General features: G+C 56.8%; 1 protein-coding gene across 1 annotated transcript; it reads right to left on the bottom strand.

Moving 5' to 3' along the window:
* Window positions 1–5,393: 5,393 nt before the first annotated feature.
* On the bottom strand, window positions 5,394–22,831 carry PTPN7 (protein tyrosine phosphatase non-receptor type 7). Its single transcript, XM_074936001.1, has 10 exons — window positions 22,704–22,831; window positions 18,661–18,895; window positions 17,698–17,881; window positions 16,894–16,978; window positions 16,467–16,543; window positions 11,303–11,440; window positions 10,020–10,130; window positions 8,835–8,992; window positions 7,648–7,761; window positions 5,394–6,035 (listed from the first exon to the last, which is right to left on the bottom strand). The coding sequence occupies exons 2-10, from the start codon at window positions 18,789–18,791 to the stop codon at window positions 5,942–5,944; spliced, it is 1,092 nt and encodes a 363-aa protein (XP_074792102.1). The 5' UTR covers window positions 18,792–18,895; window positions 22,704–22,831; the 3' UTR covers window positions 5,394–5,941.
* Between the last annotated feature and the right edge of the window lie 4,325 nt (window positions 22,832–27,156).

Below are 27,156 nucleotides of genomic sequence, written 5' to 3'. Positions count from 1 at the left end.
GGACCCAGCCCAAGCCCAGACACCTACACCGCAGTTACACCGCCCCGTAGCCCAAGCCCCACAAGCTGGAGTCAGCTAACAAAGGCAGTCAGAGGTGTTTGGTTGCAGTACAGACATACACTTACAGCTGCACACCCTAGTGAATGCCTTCAGAACTTTCCCTCATTATCCCTTCTACGTATATGTTGAATAGTTGCAGAGACAGGATACAACGTGGGTGTATGCCTTCCTTGATGCTGCAATATGCCAATACTTTGTCTGGCTGGCTGCTTTCTGTCCCCAGTACATAATTGTATTTCATAATGACGGCTGTTGGCACAGTCTGTAGATATTGCTTTATTAGTGGCCGTATTCCAGTAGCACCTCTAGGCTCCATTGTATTTGCTGCTGAACATACACAGAGGGCAGCTCGACACGACAAAGTTTTGTTGGCAGAGCTATGTCAGTCAAAGATGTGAAAAAAACACCCCCCTAGCCAACAGAGCTATGCCAGCAAACCCCCTGGCGTGGACACCAACATCAGCCTGCCTCTGTTAACATAGTTGGGCAGGGTCTGCACCTAAAACTTAGATCGACCTAGCTACATCATTCCGGGCTGTGAGCTCAACCTAACCCTTACTGTAGACCCAGCTACATTGCCAGAAGAATTCTTCTGTCGCCCTAGCCCTGTAGTGTGTAGACATACCCCTAGAGTCATTCGGGGAGGTTGTGTTATGCCAGCAGAATAACGCCCTCTGGCAATATAAGCTGTGTTTACATTAGAGGGCTCCGCCAGTACAGCCATACCAGCTAAGCATTTGTAGTGTAGACAAGGCCCCAGTAAGAGAGTCCCCATCCCAAAGAGCTTGCAGTGTAAACAGAGGAGACAGCAAGGACGGGTGTGTGAACAGAGGCACACAGCAGGTTATTGGCAGAACTGGGCATAGAACCCTGATCTCCAATGCCCAAGTCACCACCCATTCTGCCGCTAGTTATGGCAGAACCCACAAGCAGGGCAGAAAATAAGACTCTAATCAGTAATAACATGGGCCCTTCTCAGGGCATAGGTGCAGCTCTGCGGCTGTCACACCGACCCTTAGGATAGCAATGGAAGGGGGTTGCCACTGGTGTAGTTAGTTCATCTCTCTAAGAGGTGGTAGCGAGGCCGACTGAAGAATTCCTCCATGGACCTCGCTGCATCTACACTGGGGATTAAGTCGCCCTAACTACACAGGGCTTGTCTATGCTTGAAAATAAACGCTACAGCTGCATAGCTGCACTGCTGTAGCACTTCAGTGGGAGGGGTTTTCCTTTAGGTGGATTTAATCGACCAGCTAGGTCGACAGAAGAATTCTTCCAGCAGGCTAGCTCCCGTCTCTTGGAGAGGTGGGTTAATGGATGGGGAAAAGCCCTCCTGTCAATGCAGGAAGCATCTACATTCCAGCTGGAGCTCCATAGCTGTGCCTTGTAGCAGCCATAATGTAGGCTGAGTCTTCTTTACGGATGAAGGGGCTTGTCCGCTGTCAAGGTGGGTCAGCAGCAGAACCAAGTGGCAATGGAAGGTTTTTGCATGGTTGCTCTCACCGGATCTTACAGTCCCTCCTCAGAGAAAGGAGATGGCTTGGAAGGGACCCTGCTTCCTCAACCATTAAGTGATAACTCTTAGTGAATGAAACCTGCACTTCTGGTTTCAGAGACTTTCACTCTGGCAGAAACATGGGAAAAAAAATAAATTAAAAAGCACCAATGCAAGGGATAGAGTCCAGAGTGACCTAGACAAATTGGAGGATTGGGCCAAAAGAAATCTGATGAGGTTCAACAAGGACAAGTGCAGAGTCCTGCACTTAGGACGGAAGAATCCCATGCACCGCTACAGACTAGGGACCAAATGGCTAAGCAGCAGTTCTGCAGAAAAGGACCTGAGGATTACAGTGGACGAGAAGCTGGATACGAGTCAGCAGTGTGCCCTGGTTGCCAAGAAGGCTAATGGCATATGGGGCTACATTAGTAGGAGCATTGCCAGCAGATTGAGGGAAGTGATTATTCCCCTCTATTTGGCACTGGTGAGGCCACATCTGGAGTATTGCGTCCAGTTTTGGTCCCCCCACTGCAGAAGGGATGTGGACAAATTGGAGAGAGTCCAGCGGAGGGCAACGAAAATGATCAGGGGGCTGCGGCACATGACTTACAAGGAGAGGCTGAGGGAACTGGGCTTGTTTAGTCTGCAGAAGAGAAGAATGAGGCAGGATTTGATAGCAGCCTTCAACTACCTGAAGGGGGGTTCCAAAGAGGATGGAGCTCGGCTGTTCTCAGTGGTGGCAGATGACAGAACAAGAAGCAATGGTCTCAAGTTGCAGTGGGGGAGGTCTAGGTTGGATATTAGGAAACACTATTTCAGTAGGAGGGTGGTGAAGCACTGGAATGCGTTATCTAGGGAGGTGGTGGAATCTCCATCCTTAGAGGTTTTTAAGGCCCATCTTGACAAAGCCCTGGCTGGGATGATTTAGTTGGGGTTGGTCCTGCTTTAAGCAGGGGGTTGGACTAGATGACCTCCTGAGGTCCCTTCCAACCCTAATCTTCCATGATTCTATGATTGGACTTGGCCTGTATTTTGCTGTGTCCTCTGCTTTTATTTCTGATATTTGTGCTCTTGCTCCAGCCCTGTGGTGAAATCACATGCCATGACACTGCCATGGAAAGATCACATTCTTTTCATGGCCACGGACAGTCAGTTGGATATGGGTACAGTGAGTGTTGTCCTTAACCTCTGAACCAGACTCAACGTCCACCCCACGCTCAACCTGCCTTCAAACAAGTATACCTCTAGTTTCACGTCCCTCTGCAGAGCCTGGAACCAGAAGCAGAACCATCCCAAGAGCACAGCAGGGCTGTTTTTACAGTATTTCTGGCCTGACTCAAAAGAAAAATGACTCAGGATCTCCGGGGAACTCCTGTTCCCGAGCCATTTCCACTCCCAAACCAACCAGATGAAGAAGAGGTTTGTGTGAGATTTATCTCTCACACTGAAGGAAATGGTCCATTACAGAGACAACCCTTGTTAAACACATCTTAAGTGAAAGGTACATTAAACCAAGGCTGTTTCATCTCTCTTCCAGTCACAGAGCGCAGTTGTTAGGACACATAGCAAGCGGAGAGTAATATTCTGGGCTTTCATGAGGTTGTGTTTGTGTAGAGGGTGTTAATATTAGAATCCACACCAGGAACAAACAAACACACAGAAGAAACCATTTAAATTCACCATCCAACTTCTGGTATTGGCTTAGCTCACAGATCAGCCCGACACTTCTTCTGAGTCCATAACAACAGTTACAGACAACTGTCATCTCTTGCAACAGTCCACATGACAATATCCGTTCTGTGCGAGGTGTAGCCTGCTACGGGATAGGAAATAACCCGGATCCAGCAGCGCTGATGGCACTTTCGATTTTAATAGCTACGCAGAGCCGTTTAACCAGAGAGGCTCAAATGGCTGACTATCCTCTCCGGGGCTGAAGTGACTGGCTGCCTCTCTCTTTCGTTCAAAAACTGTTTACAAAGAACTGATACGGTTTTTACTCCTCTCTGCCTCCAAGGACGTGATGATACAAACCGAGAAATTGACATAATATTATATCAGGGAGACAAGGAGGGTGAGCTAATATCTCTTATTGGACCAACTTCTGCTGGTGAAAGAAAAAGACAAGCTCTGGAGCTACACCGAGCTCGTTGTCAGGTCTGTGACCGGAAGAAGCTCAAAAGTTGGTCTCTTTCACCAACAGAAGTTAGTCCAATAAAAGATATTACCCCATCCGCCTTGTCTCTCTAATATCCTGGGACCAACACAGCTACAGAAACACTGCAAATAATATTATATCCTCTGTTATTGTAATTTCCCTGGCAAACACTCTAGCAAGAGCATCGGCACGCACATGTGGGACGAGCTAATGAGGAATGACAGGGTTCAGTGATACGTGAAAATTTCTGTAGTACTGGCTATTTTTATGACCAAAATGCTCCCTGAGCTGTCCTTGAAGACCCATTGAATTTGCTGCTTAGAACCAGCAAGATTAAGCAGAAATAAACAACTTCTATGCTCATGCAAGCCATGAAAGCCGTTCCAAAGCCTTCCCCCATGCACGCCTGGAAACTGCTCTGGAGGCAGCTCCTTGGCTCAGCACAAGGTGTGCTGGGCAAGCAGGATAGTGCTGCCGGGGAGGATGAGGCTACACAACACGGAGGTCGGGATCAGGGGTGTAGAAGGCCTGCAGGGCTGTATCAGCAGGGTCAGGGACCCCACACACATCCTCATTCCCCAGGAACACGTACTGCAGGAAGCGAGCCTTGCTTTATTAAACCCAAATATGACCTGCACCCACACAGCCCCGGAGCGAGATCTTCTTTCCTTTTGAGGATTTAATGCTGATGAATGTATTATTATTTTTGTTGTCGTAGTGCCTAGGAACTCTAGTCATGGACCAGACCACATTGTGCTAGGCGCTGTACATTATTAGGTGTATTACGGTAGCACCGAGGCTCCCTCATCATGGACCAGCACCCCAGTGTGCTGCGTGCCATGCAAACAATTAAAAATGCTGTTTTGACAGCCCAGGGCGCTGGAGATCTGCTTATTCCCAGGGCAGGTACGGCATGGGCAGCAGCAGGGCACTCTTCCAGTGTACCTCCCCCTGTCCACAGGCGGCCTCTAGAGTTGAGAAGGGAGTTTGATCTCCACTGCCATTCACTTCTTGGAGCCTCTTTTCAGACGGTCAGTGACGCTTGTGGTTTTGGGCTGTGGAGAGAGACTCCCCACCTGAGTTCACATCAGCCGTTGAATAGGCATCAAGTTTTAGTCTCTGACAGTTTGGTCTGGGTCAGGACCTGTGTCCCCAGGAGCATGCCCCAGGTTGCTTCTCTCCTGGCATAAACTCTCCGGCAGGCCCCCTGAGATGAACACCGCCAGAGGCGTGGCAATTTGGGGGTGTGGAAGGCACTCTGCAAAAGCCCTGGGGCACCCCATGGGAGTGGGAGTCTCTGGGAGGAACCTGCACAGTCCCTTGCCTACGGGAATTTGCAAGGGAGGTGGTGAGAGATAACTTGAGTGCCCAAGCACTGTATTGGTGAATCCCTTCCTTTCTAGCTCTCCTACTATGTGGCATCCATTTCCCTAGTACCTTGCTGCAAATTCCCCAGGTTCGAACACATGAAGCAGAGACCAGGTGAGCTCAGCAATGCTCACTATCCCCCCTTACCCCCCCCAGGTGACTGGCCACACACTGTGAACAGTAAATCGTCAAAGTGAGCAATTAGCAAGGACCCTGGCACTCAAATTTGTTCACATCAACTCTCCAGGCCGTTCCAAAGAGCGAAGTCACTCCTGTGAATCAACATTTACTCACAAAGGAATCAAGGGTGCTATTTATTTGCAATGTAATGTAACCAGCTCCAGTCCGCACTTGATGTAACTAGTTGGAGGGTTCAAATGCACACCATGCTCCAGCTCCTAGTGTATATCCAGTTCCTTAGCACAGTTTGCTGGTCGATTCAGGGCTAGAATGCCACAGGTTTAGAAAGCAAAAGCCCTTTTCCATCAGTGAAATTGGCCTCACGCTCATAGCAAATGGCACCAACAAAAACCCGCTGGGAGCCCTCTCATTGTTCAAACCTGCCCACAGCCCAACCTGTGCTAGCAATGCATTGCTGTTTGTTGGGACGCTTCTAAGCAGCTCTAATTAATTACCCCAATTACAAGATGCCGTGAGGTAATTAGCGTGATTCAGGGCGGGTTTGCCACGGCCGTTCAAGGGTGCCGCAGTTCCTCCCATGCTGCCATGGTGGCATGATGTAAGCAGAAAGGAGCCAGGGCTAGCTGGAGCCCTCTCCTGGTAGCTCTACTGTCGGCTCAGACGCTGGAGACTTCAGAGCTCCCCGGGGCAAGTCAGAGCCCAGCAGACGGCTGGGATTATTATGGGCCTGTCGTCTCAGGGAGCTGCGACGCATACACAGCCAGCGTGTGATGGAGGAATTGGTACTGTTCACTGGTCTGAATCATTCCACCTCTGGAAGAAGAAAAGATGGTCAGTTGTACGGTTTAATTAAACTGCAGCCGCCTGATCGATTAATTCCTTGGAGAACTCTCAGCTGCGTGGGCATTCCAGCCCTGCCTGCTGTTCCCAAATAACGACAGTGAAACGCGACCTTGCTGACCTGGAATTCTCTAAGCAGCATTGGGGATTTGGAAGCCTTAGCAGGCGGTTCTCGGCCCGGATTAAAGGACAGATTCTGCTGATTTTCCATTGGTACAAATGTGGAGTAACTCCACTGAAGTCAGGATCCCCCTGCTGTAACCGGGCTCAGTATCTGGCCCTAGATTCTTACTGGAACAAGTAAATGCTGCTTTTCAGCATCCAAGCGCAGACAGCAGTGTTCAGACATGGGATCTGAATGCTCTGTTTTGTGGCCACATGAAAAATAAACTCACAGCCTTAAACCCTTGATACCTAGAACTGGACCATAATGACCAGACCTTCCAGGCGGGGTGGTGGAGTGCAGCAAGTCAGAATTCAAGCGAAATTCATTCAGGTTGCAGGGAGCTAGAGCAGACTGAGTCTCGGCTATCCCTGGATGCAATGTGTCCTGGGAAAGCTGGCAGGGGACGTGGGGCCCTCCCAATGGACAAGCCCTGAGAGGATGGTGAAAGGGATTGCACTAGACCCTCCTGAAAGGGGATCTTCTTCGGTTTTGTGTAAATAAGTGAGCATCTCTTTGTGGAGCTCTAAAGCAGTCACTCGACGACAACCTCGCACCTTGAAGTCCCTAAGGTCCGTTGTCCCTGACTGTGATAGCCCAAATAGCTTCTTGTCTGGCCTGGTGGCAAGGGCTGCCCTGAGCTCTGTCTCACAGAGGCCATCCCATGTATAGAACGCCCAGGTGGGTGGGGTGAAATGCCAAGGATCTGCTGACACGTCCGGGGCTGTGCTTTGGAGACAATTCCCGGTGCTTTGAGGATGATTATATGGCTAGAGGCAGGTCAGATCCATTAGTGGAACATCCTGCTTAATGCAGGATAGGCAGTTTGGGTGAGTTTTTGCTCTGTGCTCACAGTTAGAGTCAGGTTTTCTATAGCCCCGGCGGGTTGTTCTGCAAACCTGGCCACGTATTTTGATGCCCCAAAGTGTGCTGGGTTCTTTTAAAAGCCTGGCCAGTAATGTGGTCCCAATGACACTGGGTCTAGCTACCTCAGTAGGGAAGTCAATGGAAAGTGGTTTTCATTTGAGGAGACCAGGCTTGCCACTAGCAGGACCCAGCGAGACACCAACCGGAATGAATTGCTCTGTTTTCAAACCCGTCGCTTCCTTCCTGGCCAGTAGGGCAGCTGATCCAAAGACAGCTTTGCTGTGCAGGAGGGAGAGCATCATTTCCTTGGAGTTCTCTTCCTGTTCTCCTGCAGTGTTTGTATAAAACCATCCCATCCCACTTCCCTGCTCTGAATCCTTCTCTGCTTCTCTCACCGACCCCCTTAATGCGAGGGCAATCCCCCCACCTGCACTTGCTTCTCTACATCTAGAGCTAGCTCCCAAGTGCTTTGGGACCACCAAGCGCTTCCTCCCAGCTGTGCCCCACTGCTCATGCCTAGGTGGCCCAGGCCCCTTGCTGTCACTCTGTACGTACCTGTCTATGCGGAGCTGGCACACTATCCCCAGGATATCCACCTCTCCTTTGGCCTTCAGCTGTTGGCATCCAATCCTGGTAGCAATAAAGCAGCCCGTCCGACCAATCCCTGCACTGAATGGGACACAGAAGGCAGATCAAACTGAAGCTGGGTGGATGATACGGGACACTGGAAAGCTCAATGGACGGCGCACAAACCCTTTTGTCTCCAGCTCCCTCCTGACCCGGGTCGGTCATGTCTGTGGATTGATCAGCTGCCTGAGGCTAGTTCCTTATGGTCCTTGCTTTTGTCCACATCACAGCTGGGTCCCTTGTCTCCAGGATCAGCTACCTGTCTCGCTTAGGTCTAGGGCCCCCCATCACTGCAGTATTTGAGCCCCTCACAATCTCAGACTCCTGGGAGGCAGGGCAGTGCTTTTACCCTCAAGGTACTGGTGGGGAACCGAGACACAGGGAGGCTCTGGCCCAGATTTCCATTGATGTCAACGGAAGTTAGGTGCTGAGCTAAAGTGGCTGACCCAAGGTCACACCAGGAGTCTGTAGCAGAGCCAGGACTCAAACCTGGGTCTCCCAATTCCCAGGCCATCCTCCCACCCAGAGAGGTCAGCTGATGAATTGGTCATGGAGCTTGAAGGGCCAAAGGCTGACTAGGCTGTGGCGACTTCCCTGAAGGCTCTGGAAGAAGGGGGTGGAAGCCTATCCAGCCTAGGCTGTCCCTCTTCTGGGGGTGACGAGAACCTCATTCTCCAGGGCTGGCAGCATGACACCTTCCACTGGCCCAGGATTCGCTCGGCAGTAACGTGGTGACTTAGTGAGTGGGCGTGGAAGCTCTGCAGGGAGGTCACCCGCCTAGGGAGGGATCCATGGGGAAACCAGCAGGATAGCTCATGGCCCTCAGCCCATTGCATGTGTCTCGGTTCCCAGAGTCCTGCCGTGAAGCCAACCCGCTGCACCCAGAACCGAAGGGAGCAGAAGAGACTCCCAACCAACGTTCACACCCGCGGGTGCAGCAAAGAGAGCAATGGGAAAGAGGGCAGGTTCCTGCCACATGCTCCTCCCCTACAAGTGGCTCGGCCGGGTGGCCAAAGCTCCCCTCGCCACCTCTGCCAGCCCATCCCACTGTTCATTCAGGCGGAAGCAGACTCCACACCCCTCCTCCCACCCTGGGGTTCAGGGAAGGCTCTCACCTGCAGTGAACGACCACGGGGCCCATGCTGGCTGCAGCCTGCAGGATCTGCTCCACCTCTGACACTAGGTGCAGCAGGGGCTTGGCCGACTCGGGGGCCTGCTGGTCGGGCCAGGAGGGGAAGAAGACGTGCTTCACTGGGCGACATTCACCTTCGAGCTTCCCAGCCACCGGAGTTGAAGAGAAACAAGAACATAGGAACATGGCCTGGCCAGGCTGGGTCAGACCCCAGGCCCATCCGGGCCAGTGTCCGGGCTCCAACAGTGGCCAGCAACTGCTGCTTCAGAGGAAGGGGCAAGAACCCCAGAGCAGGCAGATGTGGGATAACCTGCCCCCATGAAGTTCTCCTCCTGATCTCTAATAGCTAGAGCCTGGATGAAGCCTGGGCACCAGGGTTTCTCTCGGTTTCAATACTCTTTGTCTGCATTAACTCACACTCTGGATAGTCTTGCTAGCCATGTAAATGTCCAATCCCTCTTTGACTCTAAGTTCTTGATCTCAATGGCATGCGGATGGATACAGTGTGAGCACTGCCCTTCCAGACCCGGGGGACTCCTGTTCCCAAAGACAGGGACCCAGACACTGGAGCTAAGGACAGCAAGGTCTGACTATGGCAGAGACAGTGGGTCAGGGCTAATGGGGACATCGCCAACAATGCACACAGGCAGGTCTTTCCTGAGGCTTCACCCGGCGGGATCCTCAGCCCCTGCCCCCCTCCCTCTGCCCTGACAGACTATGCACTTGCCAAAGGAAATTCAACCCCAAAGTGCTATGGCCCAAACTCTCCTCTCCATTACACCAGGGTAAATCTGGACTCACTCCACTGACTTCAGATTTACACCAATTCCATTTGATTCAGTGGCGGAAGCCCGGATTGCACCAGCGTCACTGAGAGCAGGGAGTGGGTAGGGGCTGGGGATCCGGAGCTCTCCCCTTAACTCTGGCCACTTGTGGGGAGAGGGCTGGTGCTGGGCTGGGAATTAAGGCCAAAGAGGAGCTCTGCCGGTGAACTCCTTCTCCAGACAGGGAGAGGAGAGACCCCCTCAAAACCCCTCCCCCTCCCTTCTGGGACAGATTCTTTTACCCACTTATACATTACATATGTCACTGCTCCTCAATCCCCAGATCCCCACCGCCACACTCCCCATTCCCCCCTCCGTCTTGGGCTCGGGGGGCTCCGACTCACTTGGAGGGTGAGATCCCGGACTGTGTACTCCGCACACTCGCTCACCCCCTGAAGGCGGATGGTGAACGGGCCGTAGGTGGCTTCCTTTTCAGGCCAGTAATGGACGCATTTCTGGAAGTGGAAGGCAGGGATTCACGGTGAGGGAGGGTCCAAGGGCACCCGCGGCTGGCACCATGGCTCACGGGGGCAGCAGGGGGCACTGCTGAGCATGGGGACACATGATGAACAGGGTCATATTGCCGTCCCTGCCCCCATCTTCCAGCCTCCTGCGTGTCCCTTCCTGCCCTCCACTCGGGCTCCCCCGACCTCATCGGTATCAGGCCCAGCAGCAGCCTCTGTGCAGGGCCCCCCCTGCCTGGCAGTGCTCCCCCCAGGCGGCCACGACTGTGCCATGCCACCTCCTGCCCAACGAGGCAATGGCTGGGAGAGAAGCCGCAGGGCAGGGAGGCAGAGGACACCTGGAAATCAGCAGCAGCGGCTGGAGTGGGGCAGGGGCAGAAGTTGGCGAGATGGCTGGATGGCATCTAGGCTGGTTCAGCCGGAACAGGGCCAAGGCGCTGGAATCAGCAGAACCAGCCAGGACCCGGGGCCGGCTAGGACGAACAGGCCACTGTCCCCTAGTCGGCATTCATGGTGCCAGCTGCCTCGGACCGTGGCTGTGCCGCCCACCCCATCTTTGGGGCTGGCTAAGAGTCTTCCCAGAGCCAGGCCCGGGGAATGCTAGCGGCTCAGCTTGCTGCCAGCCCTGCTCCCTCTCCCGCCAGCTGCCCTAAGCCTCCTTATCCCACTAGCTCACCAGCAAGCCGGCTTCCCAGAGAGCCCTTTGTGGAGAGCCTGCGTGACCGGAGATGCAGGGTAGGGTCGGTAAGTGCAGCTCAAAGTGTACGGTCACAGGGCTCGAGTCCCCTCTCACGAACCCCAGTGTGAGTCAGGAGTAACCCCACTGGGCCCAAGTCCGTCCCCCACACTTACCCCGGTGTGAGCCAGGAGTAACCCCACTGGGCCCGATCCCCTCTCACTCACCCCGGTGTAAATCAGGAGTGACTCACTGCGGCCAAAGGTGTTATTCCAGTGTACAGCTGGTGTACGTGAGAGGATAGTCAGGCCCCATGTGTGAAAAGCTCCAATTTCACAGCCGTTTTGATTCATCCTCACTCTGTGTACGGCCTCCCGCGTCAGGCATTAGCTGTAGCCCCCACTGCCATCGGCTCTGGGCTGTGGCTAAATGCCACCCGCCTCCCATACCGTACAGCCAGCAGGGGCGAAGCCAGCCCGGACCGTACCTCTTTGCCTTCCTTGAGCTTGGTGATCATGACGATAAGCGGCGCGCCCTCCTGCCACACCATCTGCCAGAAATCCACCACCGTGTTCAGCATGGGCCCCTGCGTGGCGATGTACTCTCGTGCATGCCCTGCATAGCCCTAGGAGGGACAGAAAGGGGAGAGGGGCTAGGTACGAGCTGCATTGGCAGGGACAACAGCCAGGAATCTCTGTGTCCCTCGGCCCATAAACCACAGGGGGTTGTGGTGGATATGGAAGATTGGTAGTTTTGCTAATCATGATAACTTAAGCTCTGTAGAAACACCGTCCTAACCAGCCTCTGCACTGGAGCAGAGAGCTGGCAAAATCGTAAGTCCATTGAATACAATGCAAACAGCGTGCAATGCAGGTGTCTGCGTGGAGTCTGCAAAGTCCAATGGACGGAGAGAATAAGCAACGAGGAGGCCCTCGAATAGGCACAGCTACCTACAACAGTGTAAGTAGTAAGGCAAAGAGAGGGACATATTTGGGGTGTCTTTTAAGAATGCCCAATATTAGGCTTGGGCACCCAGAGCAAGAGATGGAGGGGCCCACCTAAGGCACACTCTGTAGCATGACAATGACTGAAGCTGCATTATTACATATAGAAGACCTGGATAAAGGGGCCCAGGCTAGGGATGACTGGCGCTGTTTGACCTCTGCCTTATGCACCTGATAGAGCGGGAAGAATGATCATGATGATGATAGAAGCAAATGGCTTGTGCCTGTCTCCTCCCTTTATTTTAGAATGAACTCCTGAAGAGCTGATTGTGTTTTGGGGCTCTCCCTGCAGGACCCCCCATCCCTTCCCTTAGCCTTGTTTTGTTTTAGAGACATTTCCAGACTTTTATAATCCTGCACTGAGACTTCCCTGATCTGGCTGTCAGGGTGAGTCGGTCGAATAGCTCTGCACCTCCACACTAGAACCTGGCCCCCATCGCAGGGCATTTAATAGTTCATAAGTTAGCAATATTAATAGTGCAGTGGGGCTTCACACAGGAGTGAGCTCAGCAGCCCAACACACTGGGCTGGCAGAGGTCACATGGGACAGAGGCCTGACGGGCACTTGGAAGATGCCCCACCAATAATAACCCCTCATTCTTCTCAGCTTCAGATCCGATAGGAAATGAGAGTCATGATCCTGACGTCTCAGGTGGGAAAAGTGAAGCACTGAGATTTGCCCAAGGTCACCCAGCAAGCCAAGGAAAAATACCCAGATCTCCTGAGACCAATGTCAGTGCTCTACCCACTGGGCTGCACTGCCCCCTGAGCTAGACTGAACACCGGCTGAGGCAGGGGAGGAAGCTGCCTTTTCCTCACATCCCAGCGAGAAGAATGTGCTCCGTCAGGCGCTGGCTGGGGAAAGTCTTTCATCCACTCAGCAAACTATGAGCTATGTCATTGGACCCTGAGCTTTGGGAGCAGGGAGATGCTGGTAGTGAGCAGGGTAAGGGGCTCTCTTTGCTGTAGGCTAAGTGGCTGCAGAGGACACTTGGCATGGTGCAGCAGGCCCAGGAGAGATGTTGGCTCCAGCCCTGACACTACCGCAGTTTCCTGGTGTGACCCGGGCCTGCAGCAGGTTTGAGGATCTCCATTTCAGGGACCCCAGGTTCACTTTTCAGAGACGCTGAGCACCCACAGCTCCTGGATGCCACTGTGTGCACTCAGCACCTCTGCCTGATGGGGATGCAGGCTGCAAAAGAGACTCTGCCCCAGATTTACTACCCCTAGGACCTATGTCCATCCACTGCCTCTCGCCCTCACAGCTGCCGGCTAGGGTGAGGGGTTCTCTGCTAGGATTTGCCCTTTCTGACCAGCTGACAGTGCTGAGTTGCAGGGCGCTGTTCTGTCAGAGAAGTGTAGAGAATTCATCCTTTAGGGGACAGAGGTTGGCAGCTCACAGGAGACAACCAGCGAAGGTCCTGGGGGTCTGGCCAAGGTGAGTTCTTATCCCCACCAGCTACTTGCTGCAGAAAGAGTTTTCACCATGAAATCTCATCTGGAAATAGGCTCATTTCCATGTGGGGGTTGATGTGTCATCAAATGTGTTGGAGAGATCTTTAAAAAAGATCGTGCCCTGCCAGATATTCAAATATGAGACAACTTAGCCAGTTCCCTGCTAGGTTACAGCTATTTTTATATAGTGGCATAAGCTGAAATGATGTACAGTGGGTTTTGTGAAACACCGAAATCAGATACGGAAACGTGTGTGTGTGTCCATTTGTGTGTGCAGAATCCAGATATGGAAATATGTGTAAGTGTGCAAGGAGAGGGTATGCACAAGGGCAGCGTGTGTGTGTGTGTGCGTGTGCACACGTGTGCACCCACATAGGCAGGGCAGGGATCTCACACTCGGATGGCATGACCGCTATGTACCTGTGACGTGATGCATTTTCACACAGCAGTGCAGCATTACGCTGGGTCAAGCTCTGACATAAACGCAGCCAACTCTCTGTCTCGCAGACAGTTGGACTGCCCCATCAAACGCCTTTTGAGGCCTTACCAGCTGCGGCCTGTGTTCAGACAGCTGCATCAATGAGGCTTGCAACCTTACAAGAGACTCAGGCTTGGTGCCTGTGGCCTAACCACAAGACTGGGAGTCAGGAGTCCTCTAAGCTAAGCTCGACTCTGGCACTGATGTGCTCTATGACCCTTGGGCAAGTCACCTAACTGCTCTGTGCCTCAGTTTACCCATCTGGCCCACACGGGTGATGACGCTGAATTAGTATTTGTGAAGCTCTGGGAAGAGGAGACCTGCTAAGTGTTATTATTCCAATCCCTCTCTCACTCGGTAGCAAATCCATTCAGATTCACCCAAGGGATGAGTTCCTGAAGTGCTCTGTGTGGGGTTGGGGCTGCTGTGAACTGAGCACTCACCTCGTTGAGGTGCTAATTAAACCTTTACCCTCCTCTCTTTTGGCCCCCCAAGTTAACTGATCCTGGTGTGTTTCAGTGGGGATCACAAACTGACCCTTATTCTCCCACCCCACCCCACCCCATAAGTCTCTGTTCGTTGCTTTCAAATGTTGGCTCCTATGGGAAACGTTTCACAACCCTGTCAACGCTGGTGTGTGGAGGGTGTAATGCCTCCTCTGACCACCAGAGGGCACAGCCACCAAATCAGTATGAAATCGCACTGCACAGAGGGTGTTTCTGCTTTAGTGTTTCCTCCTGTAAAGTTCTGACGTGTTTTTCCCCGTTTATGTTCCCCAGGTTACAGTAATGTGCTGTGTGTCTGCCGGGTCGGAAACTCCATCTGCTGAACCTCCCTTTGGGAGCAGAGTGCTAGAGAGAGACACTGCTCCCAACCAGCAAACACACCTCCCTACTTCCCGGATCCTATCGCTGACACCAATTAGCATTGGCTTAGCTGGTAGTTCTGGGGACCTAATCCCAGGGCAGCGGGTGGAGATCCATCAACTCATGTCACTCAGGCCAATGAGCACATCAGTCACTGCCTAGCTGGGCTGGATCAAACAGGTGGAATAAAAGAATTCCTACTTGACACCCACTTCTCTGAGTCCTCCCCCCACACCCAATGGAGATTCCCCACCTCATTCCTGGAGCAGGCCAGACCATGCCAGAGTCCGCCCCAAGGGGTCACCACCTCAAAAGAGCTGGGATTCCCCCATTAATAATAATAAACAGCTCTTCTCTTGCACTTATCATCAGCAAATCTCAAAGCACTTTACAAAGGAGGTCAGTACCATGATCTCCATTTTACAAATGGGGAAACTGAGGCACAGAGCCAGAGGAAGGTTAGCTTCACAAAGGTGCATTGCAATGCCTTAACTCCTAGCTGCCTGCCGCCCAGGGGAAGTCTCAGCCCCAAGCCAGGCGTCCAGGCCAGCCCTTTTCTGCCCAACTGCAAAGAGAGAGCCTCCCTTCACCCCACTGTAGGTAAAAGCCTGGTAGATGGGGCCGTCACCTGGGATGTGGGAGAGCTGGGGTGGGATGGAGCCTTGCTGGCAAGCTAGGCAGGGGAATGCTTCGCTTGAGAGTCCTGTCTCAGTGCTCTGAGCTGCTCGCAGCATCAGGACAGAGCCATGCCTGTGTCACCTGGGGGAAGCATGGGCCTGCAAGGTTAGGCAGCAGCATCACCTGAATGTTGGACTTAGGTGCCTAAATCCCTTTGTGAACCTAACCCAAAGCGACCAGCCCCAGCAGCACCGCCTGGAATAGAATCCAGGGTCTCCTGAGTGCCAGTCCCGTGCTCTATCCATTACGTCACGCTACCTCTTTGGGGCACAGGCTGCTGTGAGCCAGAGTGGTGAAGCGGTGTCAGGCTAAGCCAGTGTGCCTTTGTAGACTCAGGGCAGCCAACTGCTCCGTGTCATAGTGTCCCCATGGGACAGGGGCGGGGCCCCGTTCACTCCTCCCGGGATCCAACATCACCAGCCCCTATCTTCTAAAAATCATGAGTCAGGTGCCCAACCCCATGAGACTGGCTTGCAGAGGAAAACAGCAAGCACAGGGCAGGTTCTTTGGCTCTCCTCCTGGGTTAGCAACCTCTCGGGTCACCTTTTCTAGCTCTGCTCTGCAACCACGGAGGCTAGGAAGTGTTTTTAAGTGAACACTGAGATTGCCACACAATCCCAGGCTCCCGGGAGCTGGGGCTTTCTGACACCTCGAACGTCGTGAGAGTTGGCAGCCCTGCAGGCAGACTCTGGCTGGCTGCCTGTAGCCGCCTGGAGGCCGTGCAGCTGCCTCAGGGTCCGATGCGAGGGGCGTGCATGATCCCGCGGGGCATGTGGCACTGGCCTGGGGGCTGGTCTCTTCACCCGGGTGATCTACAGCAAAGGGCCCTGTGCATCGGCTTGCAGCAGGGATTGGGGGTGAGCCAGCCGGGGCAGGACACTGGAAGGAACGGGAGTGAAATGGCTGCAGCTCTAGCCCCAGGTCTGCCGCTGTGTGACAGTGGATGCAAAGCACCCATCAGAGGTTTCATGCCGGCAGCCAACACTCCCTGGCACGCAGCTCCAAACTGACTCAGGGGACACCACGTCGTGCCCGCCCAAATGCTCTGCCAGGTCTCCTAGCCCAGCCCTGCAGATCAGATCAGCTGGGTTCCCAGCCCCGGAGTTGTGGGCTCATGGAGCGCTCCGGCTCCTGTGGCTCTGCGGGTCTCAGGATGGGCAGATCACTCACCTGGATGTAGTTGGCATTGATGTAGTCCTGCTCCTCCTGGCTGCCAGCTCTCCTGAGGCAGACGCGGCTGTGGGGATCTAGGAGACAGAGCTGGGATTAGCCCCAGAGCGGTGGAGCCCGCAGGGCAGTACTGACCTCGGCCCGGCCTCCCGTCCCTTGCAAACATGCTCAGTCCCAAGCCCTCACGCCAAGGGGCAAAATCCATCGAGGAACCCGCAGGTATGCACAGAGCTCAGTGACCATGGGCTGAACATCGCTCGTCGGGTGTCTAGGAGAAACAGGGGGCAGCTGGGCTGAAACCCAGGGGATGCTCTTTAGGTTGCACCCCCCACTGTCTTAGGATGCGCACTCCCAAGCAGAACCTTCTCCGGACGCCCCTGGGCTCTAGCTTACCCACACACACACAGCGGGAGGGAGCAGCACGTACTGGGGAGGATGGTTTTGTATCTGTCCTTGGCGGCCCGTCCGGGGATGTCCAGCTCCTCTGGGTTGACAAAGTTGGGGGGGATTTTCTGCGAAGGGGAAGGAGATGGCGGCTGAAATCCCTTCACTGCTGCTCTGGCTGTGCCAGGCTTGGAGAGACACCTGCTGCCCCCAGGAAACTGCCCGCAGGACTGGGTTCTGGTGGGACCCGTTTTCCGGCCCCTCCTGAGAAGGGCTTGTTGGCAGAGTTCGTTCCTGACCAGGCTATGGAAGGGCCCTTCCTAGCCAATGCCCGGGGCACCTGAGCATAAGCCTTGGGCACCATGCCTGCTCCCACTGCCCCAGTGATGGAGACCCCCGGCACAACCTGCATGGCATGGACAGGTAATGAGAACAGAGACAAACACCCCAGGGGACAGAGAACGCTTCCCACACATACTAATGATCCAGATTCACAGCTGAGGAGAGCACTGTACCTGCTTCCCCCATATTGCCCTGCCTCCATGGGGTAGGAGAACAGCTCTGCCAGCAGGGCCCACTCTGCTGAGGCTGCCAGGAAGCTGGTGATGGCCATGCCCCGGAGAATCCCACGCTCAGTCCCCTAGATCATTCTGCAGAGGCGGGGATGCCCAGTCACTCCCGGCCTCGGGCAGGGTAGAACTTGTGCCCTCCCCTGTGTGGGTACTGAACACCAGGCTGCCAGGGTGCCCTCGGGAGGGCTGGTGGGAGGGGAGCAGCCTGACCGTGGGCAGGGGGGCACCCTGATGAGACTGGGAGGGGCGGGCGAAGGGCGGCGCCAGCATCTCACCGAGAACTCCTCCTGGAGCTGTGCCAGGTTCTTGGCTTGCTGCTGCAGCTCCACGCTGGTCAGGACGTGGCTGGACGTCCTGAGGAACCGCAGCGTGATGTCCCGGGGGGTGCAGACGGAGCAGATCGGCTCCACACTCGCCAGCGAGCTCATGTCCAGCACCAGAGACACATTGGACCCTCTCCTGCAAGGCAGAGCGGCTTGTCAAGATGAAGCTGTGGCCCCCCGCCCACCTGGCCCCCAGGCTGAGTCAATAGGCATGGGGGTGCCAGTCTGCGGTGGGCAGAGCTCTGCAGAGGACACTGTGCCGGGCGGGGCTATGGGGCTCTAATGGGAGGATGCCATGGGGGCAGAGCCGGGGTCCCCAAGGATATGTGAGGGGAGGTGCTGCCCAGGCTCTGGGGCGGGGGGCGGGAGGAGTTGGGACCCACGTGTGACTCTCCAAGGCCCTGGATTAGAGTCAGGCAATTCACCTGCAACCCAGCCTGGAGCAGGCCCCAGCCCTACTGGCCCCCAGCAGCTCCTGCTCCGGGCCCCGCAGCCCCCTAGCAGCTGACTGGGCACCCGCACATAAGAGCCAGGCTGCTGTTGCTTTGGGTATAAAACGGGCACAAACCATGGCCAGGCAGGAGCTGTGGTGGGTGCAGACGGCAGCACCCCACCCTTCCTGCAGGCCGGCACCAGCGCCCCGCAGCCCTGGGGCTTGGGCGTTGGCTCCCCAGGGATGCCACTTCTCTCCCCATGCTGAGCCCAGCTGGGACGCATTTGCTGGGGGTCCCTAGGCCTGACTGGGGACTAAATCCAGGGCCTTTCTCCCTCTGGGGCCGGCTGGCAGCTCAGAGCAGCAAGAGGCTCTCTCCCTCCCCGAGGCTGCCTGCTGACGACCTGTGCGCTGTGCAGTGCTCAGAGCCCCCTGCCCCGGACGTGGCCCGGGAGGCCCATCGGGGCCTGGCTGCTGCTCACCTCTCCTGCAGCCGTACATGTCTCCTAGCAGAGGGGCCGGGCGTGCCGACCTTGTCCATCGCTCCCCGGGCTGCCTGGCCTGGCAGACTGGCGCTATGAACTCCAGAGCATGCCGCGCAGTCCTGGACCATGCTGTGCCAGCAGCAGAGCCCTCACCCTGGGGCGCGGAGGGTGCAAACGGATCCCGGCGGGCCAAGGCTCAGAGCGGATCAATGAGCCATGGGGGGAAAGGCGTCTGGAAAATACAAAGCACGGCACCCGCTCAGCTGCCAGCAGGGGCGCAGCAAGGCCCCCTGCTCCTCTCTGGGGCCAGCCAGTGCAGCCTGGATAGCCAGCGGGCAAGTGGCCCAGCGTCAGCCCAGTCCATAGAGCAGAGCATCTCAGCCCACAGCGCTCCTGGCAATCAGGCCCAGGGGGTGGAGCTGGACTCCCAGGAACAGGTCCCAGACTCAGCTGAAAACTCTGGCCTAAGTCCTTTGGCTGGTTCCTGCTAGAGCAGATCTGTAGAGCCCAGAGCATGGGGTGCACATGGTGCCGGCACAGCCCAGCTGCAGCCTCTGACCTGGCGGGCACGGTGCCGGCATGGCCCCGCTGCAGCCTCCGCCCCCGGGGTCACAGCTTCCGCAAGGTGGTGCAGCAGCCTTTCCGCCCCCATGCTCCCGATGCCCCTCGCAGTTGCCCCTCCAGGCGGAGCCATGCGTCGCTCCTGCCCCTGCCTACCATCCCCAAACCCTGCCCCAGAGCTAGCCAGAGAGTGACACTCCTCACTGCCCTACGCCGTCACCCCCCAGTGCCCCACGGCCATATCCCCTCACAGACCCCTGCCCCTTCCTACGGCCAGGCCTTCTCTCCTCCCGCTGCAGTCGCTTACGGCTCGGGCTAGTCCCACACTCCCCCACTCAGCTTCTGGCAATGATTTGTCTGCCCCTTTGTATTACTAGCCTAGTGACCTCCCCACCCCACGCCCCCACCGGGCCAGCTCCTCCGGTGGGGTAAGTCGCAGTCGCTCCAGCCAGGCCAACAGAGCTGAACGAGCGACCCCAGCCAGGGATCGGGGCTCTCTGTGAAGCTGCAGGCGGGACTATGCTAGCGGGAGCCAGGGCAGTGCCAGCTTCCCTGCCCCCTGCCATCAGGAGGGCGGGGAAGGAGAAGGATAGAGGGGTAGGAACGGACTGGGGTGGGGAGAAGAGGGGTAAAGACAATGGGGAGGAATAAGGCTCTAAGCAAGCAGCGGGAGCAACCGTTCCCTGGCACTCTGCTTCCTGAGCAATGGGCAGGGCTGGCGCGGCTTCTCTGCCTTGGGCAGCACAGCCCTATGGGCCAGGCTCTCCAGCGCCACGGGGATCCGTCCTCCGTGCTGACACGGGAGCTCTGAGGAGAGAGGGCACCGGCTCAGAGAGATCCCCCGCCCCCTCCCCGCCACTGCCCCCTCACCAACCGTTGGAGGAAGCTGGCTTAACCATGCAGTTGAGCAAGACGGCAGGCCGCCGAGGCTGATTGGCTGGGGCAGCGGGGTGCAACTGGCATGGCCGCCAGCTGCAGAGGGTCCAGCCTTGGAGGGCCTGGGCTCACCCCTGCTGCCCAGCTTCTGGGAGGGTTGAGACTTGCAGGGGCTGGCACCAGAGGCCAAACACAGGGAAAGCAGGCAGGGAGCGGGGACGTGCCAGCAGGCTGGAAAGGGCCAAGGAGATGGATCCTCCCCTGCTTCCTTGCCTTGGTGCCTGGGAAATTGCACTGGTTTAACTCAGGCCTTCTCTGCACCCAGGTTTTACATTGGTATAGCCATGTCGGCTGTGTCGGGAGGGATTTGTTAGCTACACCGATCTCACCAGACACCATTACACTGGTATAAAGGCGCCTTATTCCCCTTCTTGTATGGGATAAGCAATCTCGGTGTAAACCCCTTTACACCAGGACAAACCCCTTTGTACCGGCACAGCTGCCCCCACCCTTTCATTAGCCTGGGAGAGCGACAGCAGGACGTTTGTGTGTGTGGACAAAGTCACAGATCGGCTTTTAAACCGAGACACTTCAGCTAATGCAACCCCCTGCGTGGGCTCCAATTTCAGTTTAAAAGCAGCTTGTTTGGTTTTAGATTAAACCTGCGTGCAGCTGACCTAAGCTCGACCGAAATCAGCCTAGTGGAAACCCGACATTTGAGCATCTGCGCAGTCTTTGACACAGGTTTCACTATTGGCTCTAAAGCCACACCTATAATTAAGCAAAAACAACGAGGAGTCCTTGTGGCACCTCAGAGACTAACAAATTTATTTGGGCACAAGCTTTCGTGGGCTTTTTGCTGATACAGACTAACACGGCTACCACTCCGAAACCTATAATTAAGGTGTCAGTGGAGTAACTTCTATGGCCCCAAAAGAGACACTCCAGGCTTCCCCTAAGGGGAGCGAGAGGGGAAACTTGTATGAAACCAGAGTGACGTTCTCATGTGGACAACCTTCCTTCTTTCCGCCATTTTGACGGAGCGAATGAAGCGGGCTCTGGCGCGTGCTCTCGGGCCCTGGCTAAGGGAAAGCTGCACCAGCTGAACTTAAATCAGGTTTTAGGCCGGTTTTGTCAGAGCGGTGCGCTAGGCTGTGTGGACAGGCTTATTCCACTTTAACTAGGCTTAGGTCAATGTAGGTTCTGCCGAGTGGGAAGCTGTTGAAACCAAACTGCAAGCCGCTGCTTTTAGCCTGAAATCTGAGCGTCCACACAGGGGTTACACTAACCTGGTTGGAAAGAGCCCTAAGCTAGCCTGGTGCAGCTCTCCTGTGCAGACAAGAACGTGTCGCTCTGCTACTTCCCCAGTCTGCTGGGTTTGGGACTAGCCAGCCCAAGGCTGGGGGCTGCCTATCAACCTCACGTGATCCGAAATACTGAGGAGCCAGCAATGGGGAATCGGGAGGGAGACAGATGGAGTCTGGAACAGAGGTTGGGGGGCTAGGATCAGAGGTGGGGGGGCTGCAGCCCCTTCTGGCTCTCACGGGGCGGGGTCCAGAGGCCCCACTTGGCTGGGCCTGGGTAAAGCCTCTTCATGGGCTCAGATCCTCCTTTGGAGCCAGTTTCAGAATAACTAGCAAGCTAGTCTAGATCTGACCCACCGTCTCCAGGCCTCACTATGAGCCTCTCCCCCGGGCACCCTGCTCTTGGTATTAAAGACAAAGTCAAGGCCAGGCTGGCGGGACTAAACCTTGGCACATCCCCACAGCAAGGGGGCCTAGAGGGCAGGACAGCCCAGAGGGATGGGGTTTGGAGCAGGCTGTGTCCCAAAGTGTGGGGATGAGGCTCTGCACATGGGCAGCTGGGGACCACGCACCAAGCCGAACCCAGATCCTAACAGTGCCCAGGCCTCATGGGGCGATGGCTGGGACCCATCTGTTGTGGAGGGGGCCAGCGTGGCTCACCATGCTGTGGAGGAATGTGGCACCCAGCCCTGCCAGGTTTATACCCGGCCCCATGCCAGGGGGTCCATGCCTGGCTGAACGGCCCCAGGGAGACAGGAGGAGTTCCCCTGCGTGACATACCCCAGGTGCACCTGTTTTGGCTAAGGGAGGGAGGGGCTGAGTTCTGGCATCCCAGCCACTCCTGCCTTCCCCACTCCTCCCGCCCAGGCCTGTGTGAGGAACCCCACTGGCAGGCCGGGGTGGGTGCCCCCAGAGGAGTCCAGCCTTGGAGTGTGATCACTGGGTAAAGGGCACCAGCCTCCTAATGCCAATGCAGCCCCTCAGCCATCTCCAGACACACCAAGCTAGGAGCACCCGGCTGGTGCCATGCACGGCGAACCCGGGCGCCATGTCGGGACAGGCCCCACCATAGCCTCCGCCTGGCGCTGCAGTCCAGGTCCTAATCCTGTGCCCATCCCCATGGTATCTGTGCTGCCCTGCTCCCCGGGAAGCCACCAAGGCACAGACCCGTCCCACACATCATCTCTGCACACAGCTGCAGCCCAGAGGTGCCCGGGACCTGCTGCCCACCCATCCCCAGCTCGGGGCCCTGGCTGCCCCATCTCCGCAGGCGAGTCCAGGATCACTCCGGGCGCTTACCTGGGGCCCCGAGCGGGCCGGCCCCGCGGCTCCTCAGCACTAGGGCTGCGAGTGGTGCACCAATGGGTCGGGCGCCAGGGTTTGAAAGTGTTCAGGAAACTGCTTATCAAGGAGACTCTGTTGCCTCTGCAGCTTCCTCTCCCCGCTTCTCCCCCCACCCTGCCTGCCGCCCACGCACATACCGGCCACACGCTCCGCAGCTCCACTCCATCCGGCCTCTGCGAGGCAGGCACACCCCCACCCCTACCCAGCGAGCTCCCCACGGGGCTCAGGTGGGGCCAGGCCCTGCCCACCCCCCTGCTGCCCCTGCGGAGCAGGGGTCTGCCTGCCAGGGCAGGACATGCTGCCAGAGCGCGGGGGGCAGCGGAGCTGGCCCATGGGGGGGCCGTCATCCTGCCCAGCATGGGGGTGCACCAGCACATGGCCGCCCCAACAGACTCGCTGCAGCTGTGGCCGGCCTGGGTAACAGAACAAACAGGCAGGGATCCCCAAGGGGACATGAGGCAGGGGGCGGGGGGGCATGGGCAATAAGCAGAAAGAGACTTTGGGTCTAGAGAAGTTTCCTGCTCCCCATGCTGTGGCACTGCCCCCTCCCCGGTGGGTGGGAGGGGGGTTCACCTGGCCAATACCTGCTGCACTATGATCTGTCTGGCCCTACACAACCCCCCCACTGTGCTCCAGAGTCCCCGCAGAGCTGTTTCCAGCCAGTGCTCCCCGGCCTGGTCTGCAGGGGATCCCCCTTCCCCATCTGCCTCTGACTCCCACTGAGTTCTGCCCATGGCCATCATTTCTGGGGGGAAAAGGGGGAACATGCCATGCCCCCGCTCCAGGCACTGCTCTCCTGCCCCCAGGGAGAGTCTGCAGCCAGCGAGGGTCTTTGCATTCCCTGAGGAGGATTCCCGAGTGCTCAGTTCCATCAGCGCCCGGCCTGCCCAGGCTAAACACGGCAGCAAAATGTCTCCAAGCCCGGTGCCCGGGTATGGGGCAATGTTCCCTCTAATTTTTGACAGGCCCTGTGCATGAAAAATTTCTTCTGTGCACATTTTTGTGCTTCTGTGCAAATTTTGTGCGCGCAGTGTTTCACCGTGTGCGCGGGGTTTAGGATCTGTGTGCACGCGCACAGCTTAGAGGGAACAGTGGTCTGGGGTGAGGAGATCACTCGAGCCCAGCCTCATCTCCTCCTTGCCACGCATCTTCCCTCTAACCAGGAGCTTTCCGTCTCCTCCCAGCTCTGAATCCCCAGTCGTGTTCACAGCCCCCCCGGCCCCCTTCCAATTCTGCCTCCACGGAAACCCTCCTGCAAGCTCCCACTCCTCTCCCCTCCCCTGACCTCTTAATGGCCGCCCCAAGAGCCCCCTCTCCAGCCCCTTGCCCGCGCTGCTCCTCCACGAGAGTGAGCCCCTTGCGGTCCCTGCCCCGGGAGGGGTGGCACTGGAATCCCTTAGGACTGCCAGGTTTGCCCCCTTCTCTGCCCGTTTGGCCAGTGTCAGATCTCACAGTGCTTCCGTCCAATGGCATGCCACCCCCCAGCCAGGCAGGAAGTCATCCCTAGGCCATATCCGGAGGCCACTGGCCATTAAACAGGGAGGGGAGGAGAACGCCCATGAGATCAGTGCTTAACTTCCAGTGAGAGGTGCTGGGGCTCAAGCAATTTTTTTACATTCATAACTGATGCGCCAAGCCCAGAGGCTCCGGGGCTCTGACCTACCAGGCCCAGAGGCGCCGGAGCTCTGAACTGCCAGGCCCAGAGGTGCCAGGGCTTTGAACCGCCGGGCCCAGAGGTTCCAGGGCTCTGAACCGCCGGGCGCAGAGGCGCCGGGGCTCTGACCTGCTGGGCCCAGAGTCTCCAGGGCTCTGAACCGCCAGGCCCAGAGGCTCCGGGGCCATGAACTGCCAGGCCCAGAGGTGCCAGGGCTTTGAACCGCCGGGCCCAGAGGTGACGGGGCTCTGAACCGCCAGGCCCAGAGTCTCCAGGGCTCTGAACCGCCAGGCCCAGAGGCTCCGGGGCCATGAACTGCCAGGCCCAGAGGTGCCAGGGCTTTGAACCGCCGGGCCCAGAGGCGCCGGGGCTCTGAACCGCCGGGCGCAGAGGCGCCGGGGCTCTGACCTGCTGGGCCCAGAGTCTCCAGGGCTCTGAACTGCCAGGCCCAGAGGTGCCAGGGCTTTGAACCGCCGGGCCCAGAGGTGACGGGGCTCTGAACCGCCAGGCCCAGAGTTGCCAGGGCTCTGAACCGCCAGGCCCAGAGTCTCCGGGGCCATGAACTGCCAGGCCCAGAGGTGCCAGGTCTCAGCCCGAGCAAGCCCTGGCACAAATTAAGCACAGCATGAGACGCAGGCCCTGGGGCTTCCCCGCTGGAGGCTTGCTCCAGGAGCCCTGGCCCTGCCTGGTCCCCACAGCACACCCCCTCCCCGACTCCTCTGTCCCCAGCCTCTCTAACCCAGAGGCTGTCAGAGCTTCACCGTCAGGAGAGCCGTTCTCCCTCGGCCAGGCAGTAGCCACCGTTCCCCCTCCTGCCTGTGACCTCCTTGGCTTCCCATGGAGATGGCCATGGCTGGGGGGTGAACTGAGGACAGAGCTCTGCCGACCTAGCCCCCAGGGTAGGTGCGCCTAGGTCAATGGGAGAAAGCTTCCACCGCTCGGGGAGGTGCAGGAGCTCCGACCGACGGAGCTACCGCTGCGGGCTATCGGCTGCGCTACAGGGCTACGCTGGCATAGCTGTGGCATCGTAGCCATGCCGCTGGCCTCCCCTTGGTGTAGACAAGCCTGGACTCCCCTGCCCTGGGTCCTCTCCCACCAGCCCCATGCACATCCTCCTTCTCTTCCTGGCCCAGCCCCTCCAGCTCTTCCTGTTTGTCATGGCCCAGGCTCTCGAGAGACACCCTTCGCTGCTCGCTTCCTTCCTTTCTTCCGCCCCCACCTTGCTGTGCCCGAACATTTGCCTCGGGGCCCTGCTCCTCACCTGCGAGGTGCTTGGGCCATGCTCTGCAGGAACACTTCCTGGCTCTGGGCCCTTCCTCCTGGGGAGGCCGGCTCCCCGTGTGCCTCAGCAGGGGTGCTCTGGCCAGCAGTCACCTCAGGGATCCCAGACACCCCCTTTTGCACCTTCTCCGCAGCCTGCTTCCAGGATCAGCCATGCTGGAAGAGGCACCAGGGTTGGTGATCTCCCATGTGGCTCAGCCTTCCCCCCCCCCCCCCCCCGTGTGGCTACCCATGTCACTGGACTCATAGCGGGAGTGCGTGCGTGGAAGGCCTAGGCAGGGGGTTATATATTCGTTCCTCTCACAGCTTTACAAAGATTCCCGTCTCCATTGATCCTGGGAGCTGGGATGAACCCTGCAAATCGCACAAGCCATGAAGTAATATTAACCCAGTGCAGAGGTGTGCTGGGAACAGAGCTCCATCACCCGGGCCAAGTGCTGAGCTGGCCTGGCCAGGGTGATAGGTCGGGTGCAGTCAGACTAAGCAAGGACGTGATCCTAGAGCCAAGGGTCTCCAGTGGAACAGCCCCATCTGCAGCTCCCGCTGTTCCTGCCCAGGCTTGGCCAGCAGGAGGGCATCAGCTGATTCCATTCATCGCTAGTGGAAGAAGTGGATCTCCTCGGCAGCCAGGACTGAAATCATACAGGGCTTTGCACATCAGTTTCAAGCCCTTGACTTTCAGCCAGAGCTGAAGAGGAAGTATGGGCAGGTCCATGGATTACCCTTGGCCAAGCAGCCTGCTCCCTTCTGCACCAGCTGTGGGCTTCAGGGAAAGCTCCATGTGGAGGTCACGAGAGCAATCCACTGTAGGAATCACAGAGTCATGGCTAATGGAGATGGGGTGGGGGAAGAGAAGGGCAAACCCCACCCCAATGCTAAACCCCGCACAAAAACTCAGAATGGTTGCTAACATGAGCAGCAGGAAAATAGTTAAAAATGTGGCTATTTACACAACCTTTGTTAGGGTTCAGAGTCAACACCCTAGTGAGGTATATGGAGTAGTCCACCCTTATTCTGAGCTTCAGGACCCCATCAGTAAAACACCACTGCACCGAATCACACCCAGAAAGTTTTCTTTACAACTGTGCGGGCTAGAACTGCATTTGTTTTTCTTTAGGTGAGATGACAGGGAGCTAACCTCCGGCACTCTGGCTACTGTGGGCACTCCCAGCGCAGGGAACCACACCAGTGCTGCAGCACCAGTGAAAACCCAGTCATGGGCAGAAATGATCTGTGGACGCCTCCCTCAATTATCCCCAGCTTCTCTGTACTGAGCCTCCGCCAGCTCACTCCCATGCAGCTCCTGAGCTCAGCCAGGTGCTGGGAAAGCAAGGACGCCTCTCCCTGCAGCGGGGCTGAAGCAGAAATGCAGAGTGGAGCGTCACCTACAGGCTGCTGGCATTGCAGCCCAGGCTACAGCTAGCCCCCGCACTGGCCTCATGTATGTGACCAAATGCAACCTGAGGCACTCAA

The sequence above is a fragment of the Natator depressus genome, chromosome 21 (assembly GCF_965152275.1).
Source record: "Natator depressus isolate rNatDep1 chromosome 21, rNatDep2.hap1, whole genome shotgun sequence".
Lineage (NCBI taxonomy): Eukaryota > Metazoa > Chordata > Testudines > Cheloniidae > Natator > Natator depressus.
This window is presented reverse-complemented; position numbering and strand designations above follow the sequence as displayed.

Bases quoted from the DNA above. Each gene is read 5' to 3' on its own strand.
- PTPN7 (XM_074936001.1), bottom strand. From the start codon at position 18,791: ATGGTCCAGGACTGCGCGGCATGCTCTGGAGTTCATAGCGCCAGTCTG. The intron at 16,979-17,697 runs GTGAGATGCTGG...TCCCCTTCGCAG, and splicing joins AGCTCCAGGAGGAGTTCTCG to AAAATCCCCCCCAACTTTGT. The intron at 16,544-16,893 runs GTACGTGCTGCT...TCTGTCTCCTAG, and splicing joins ATACAAAACCATCCTCCCCA to ATCCCCACAGCCGCGTCTGC.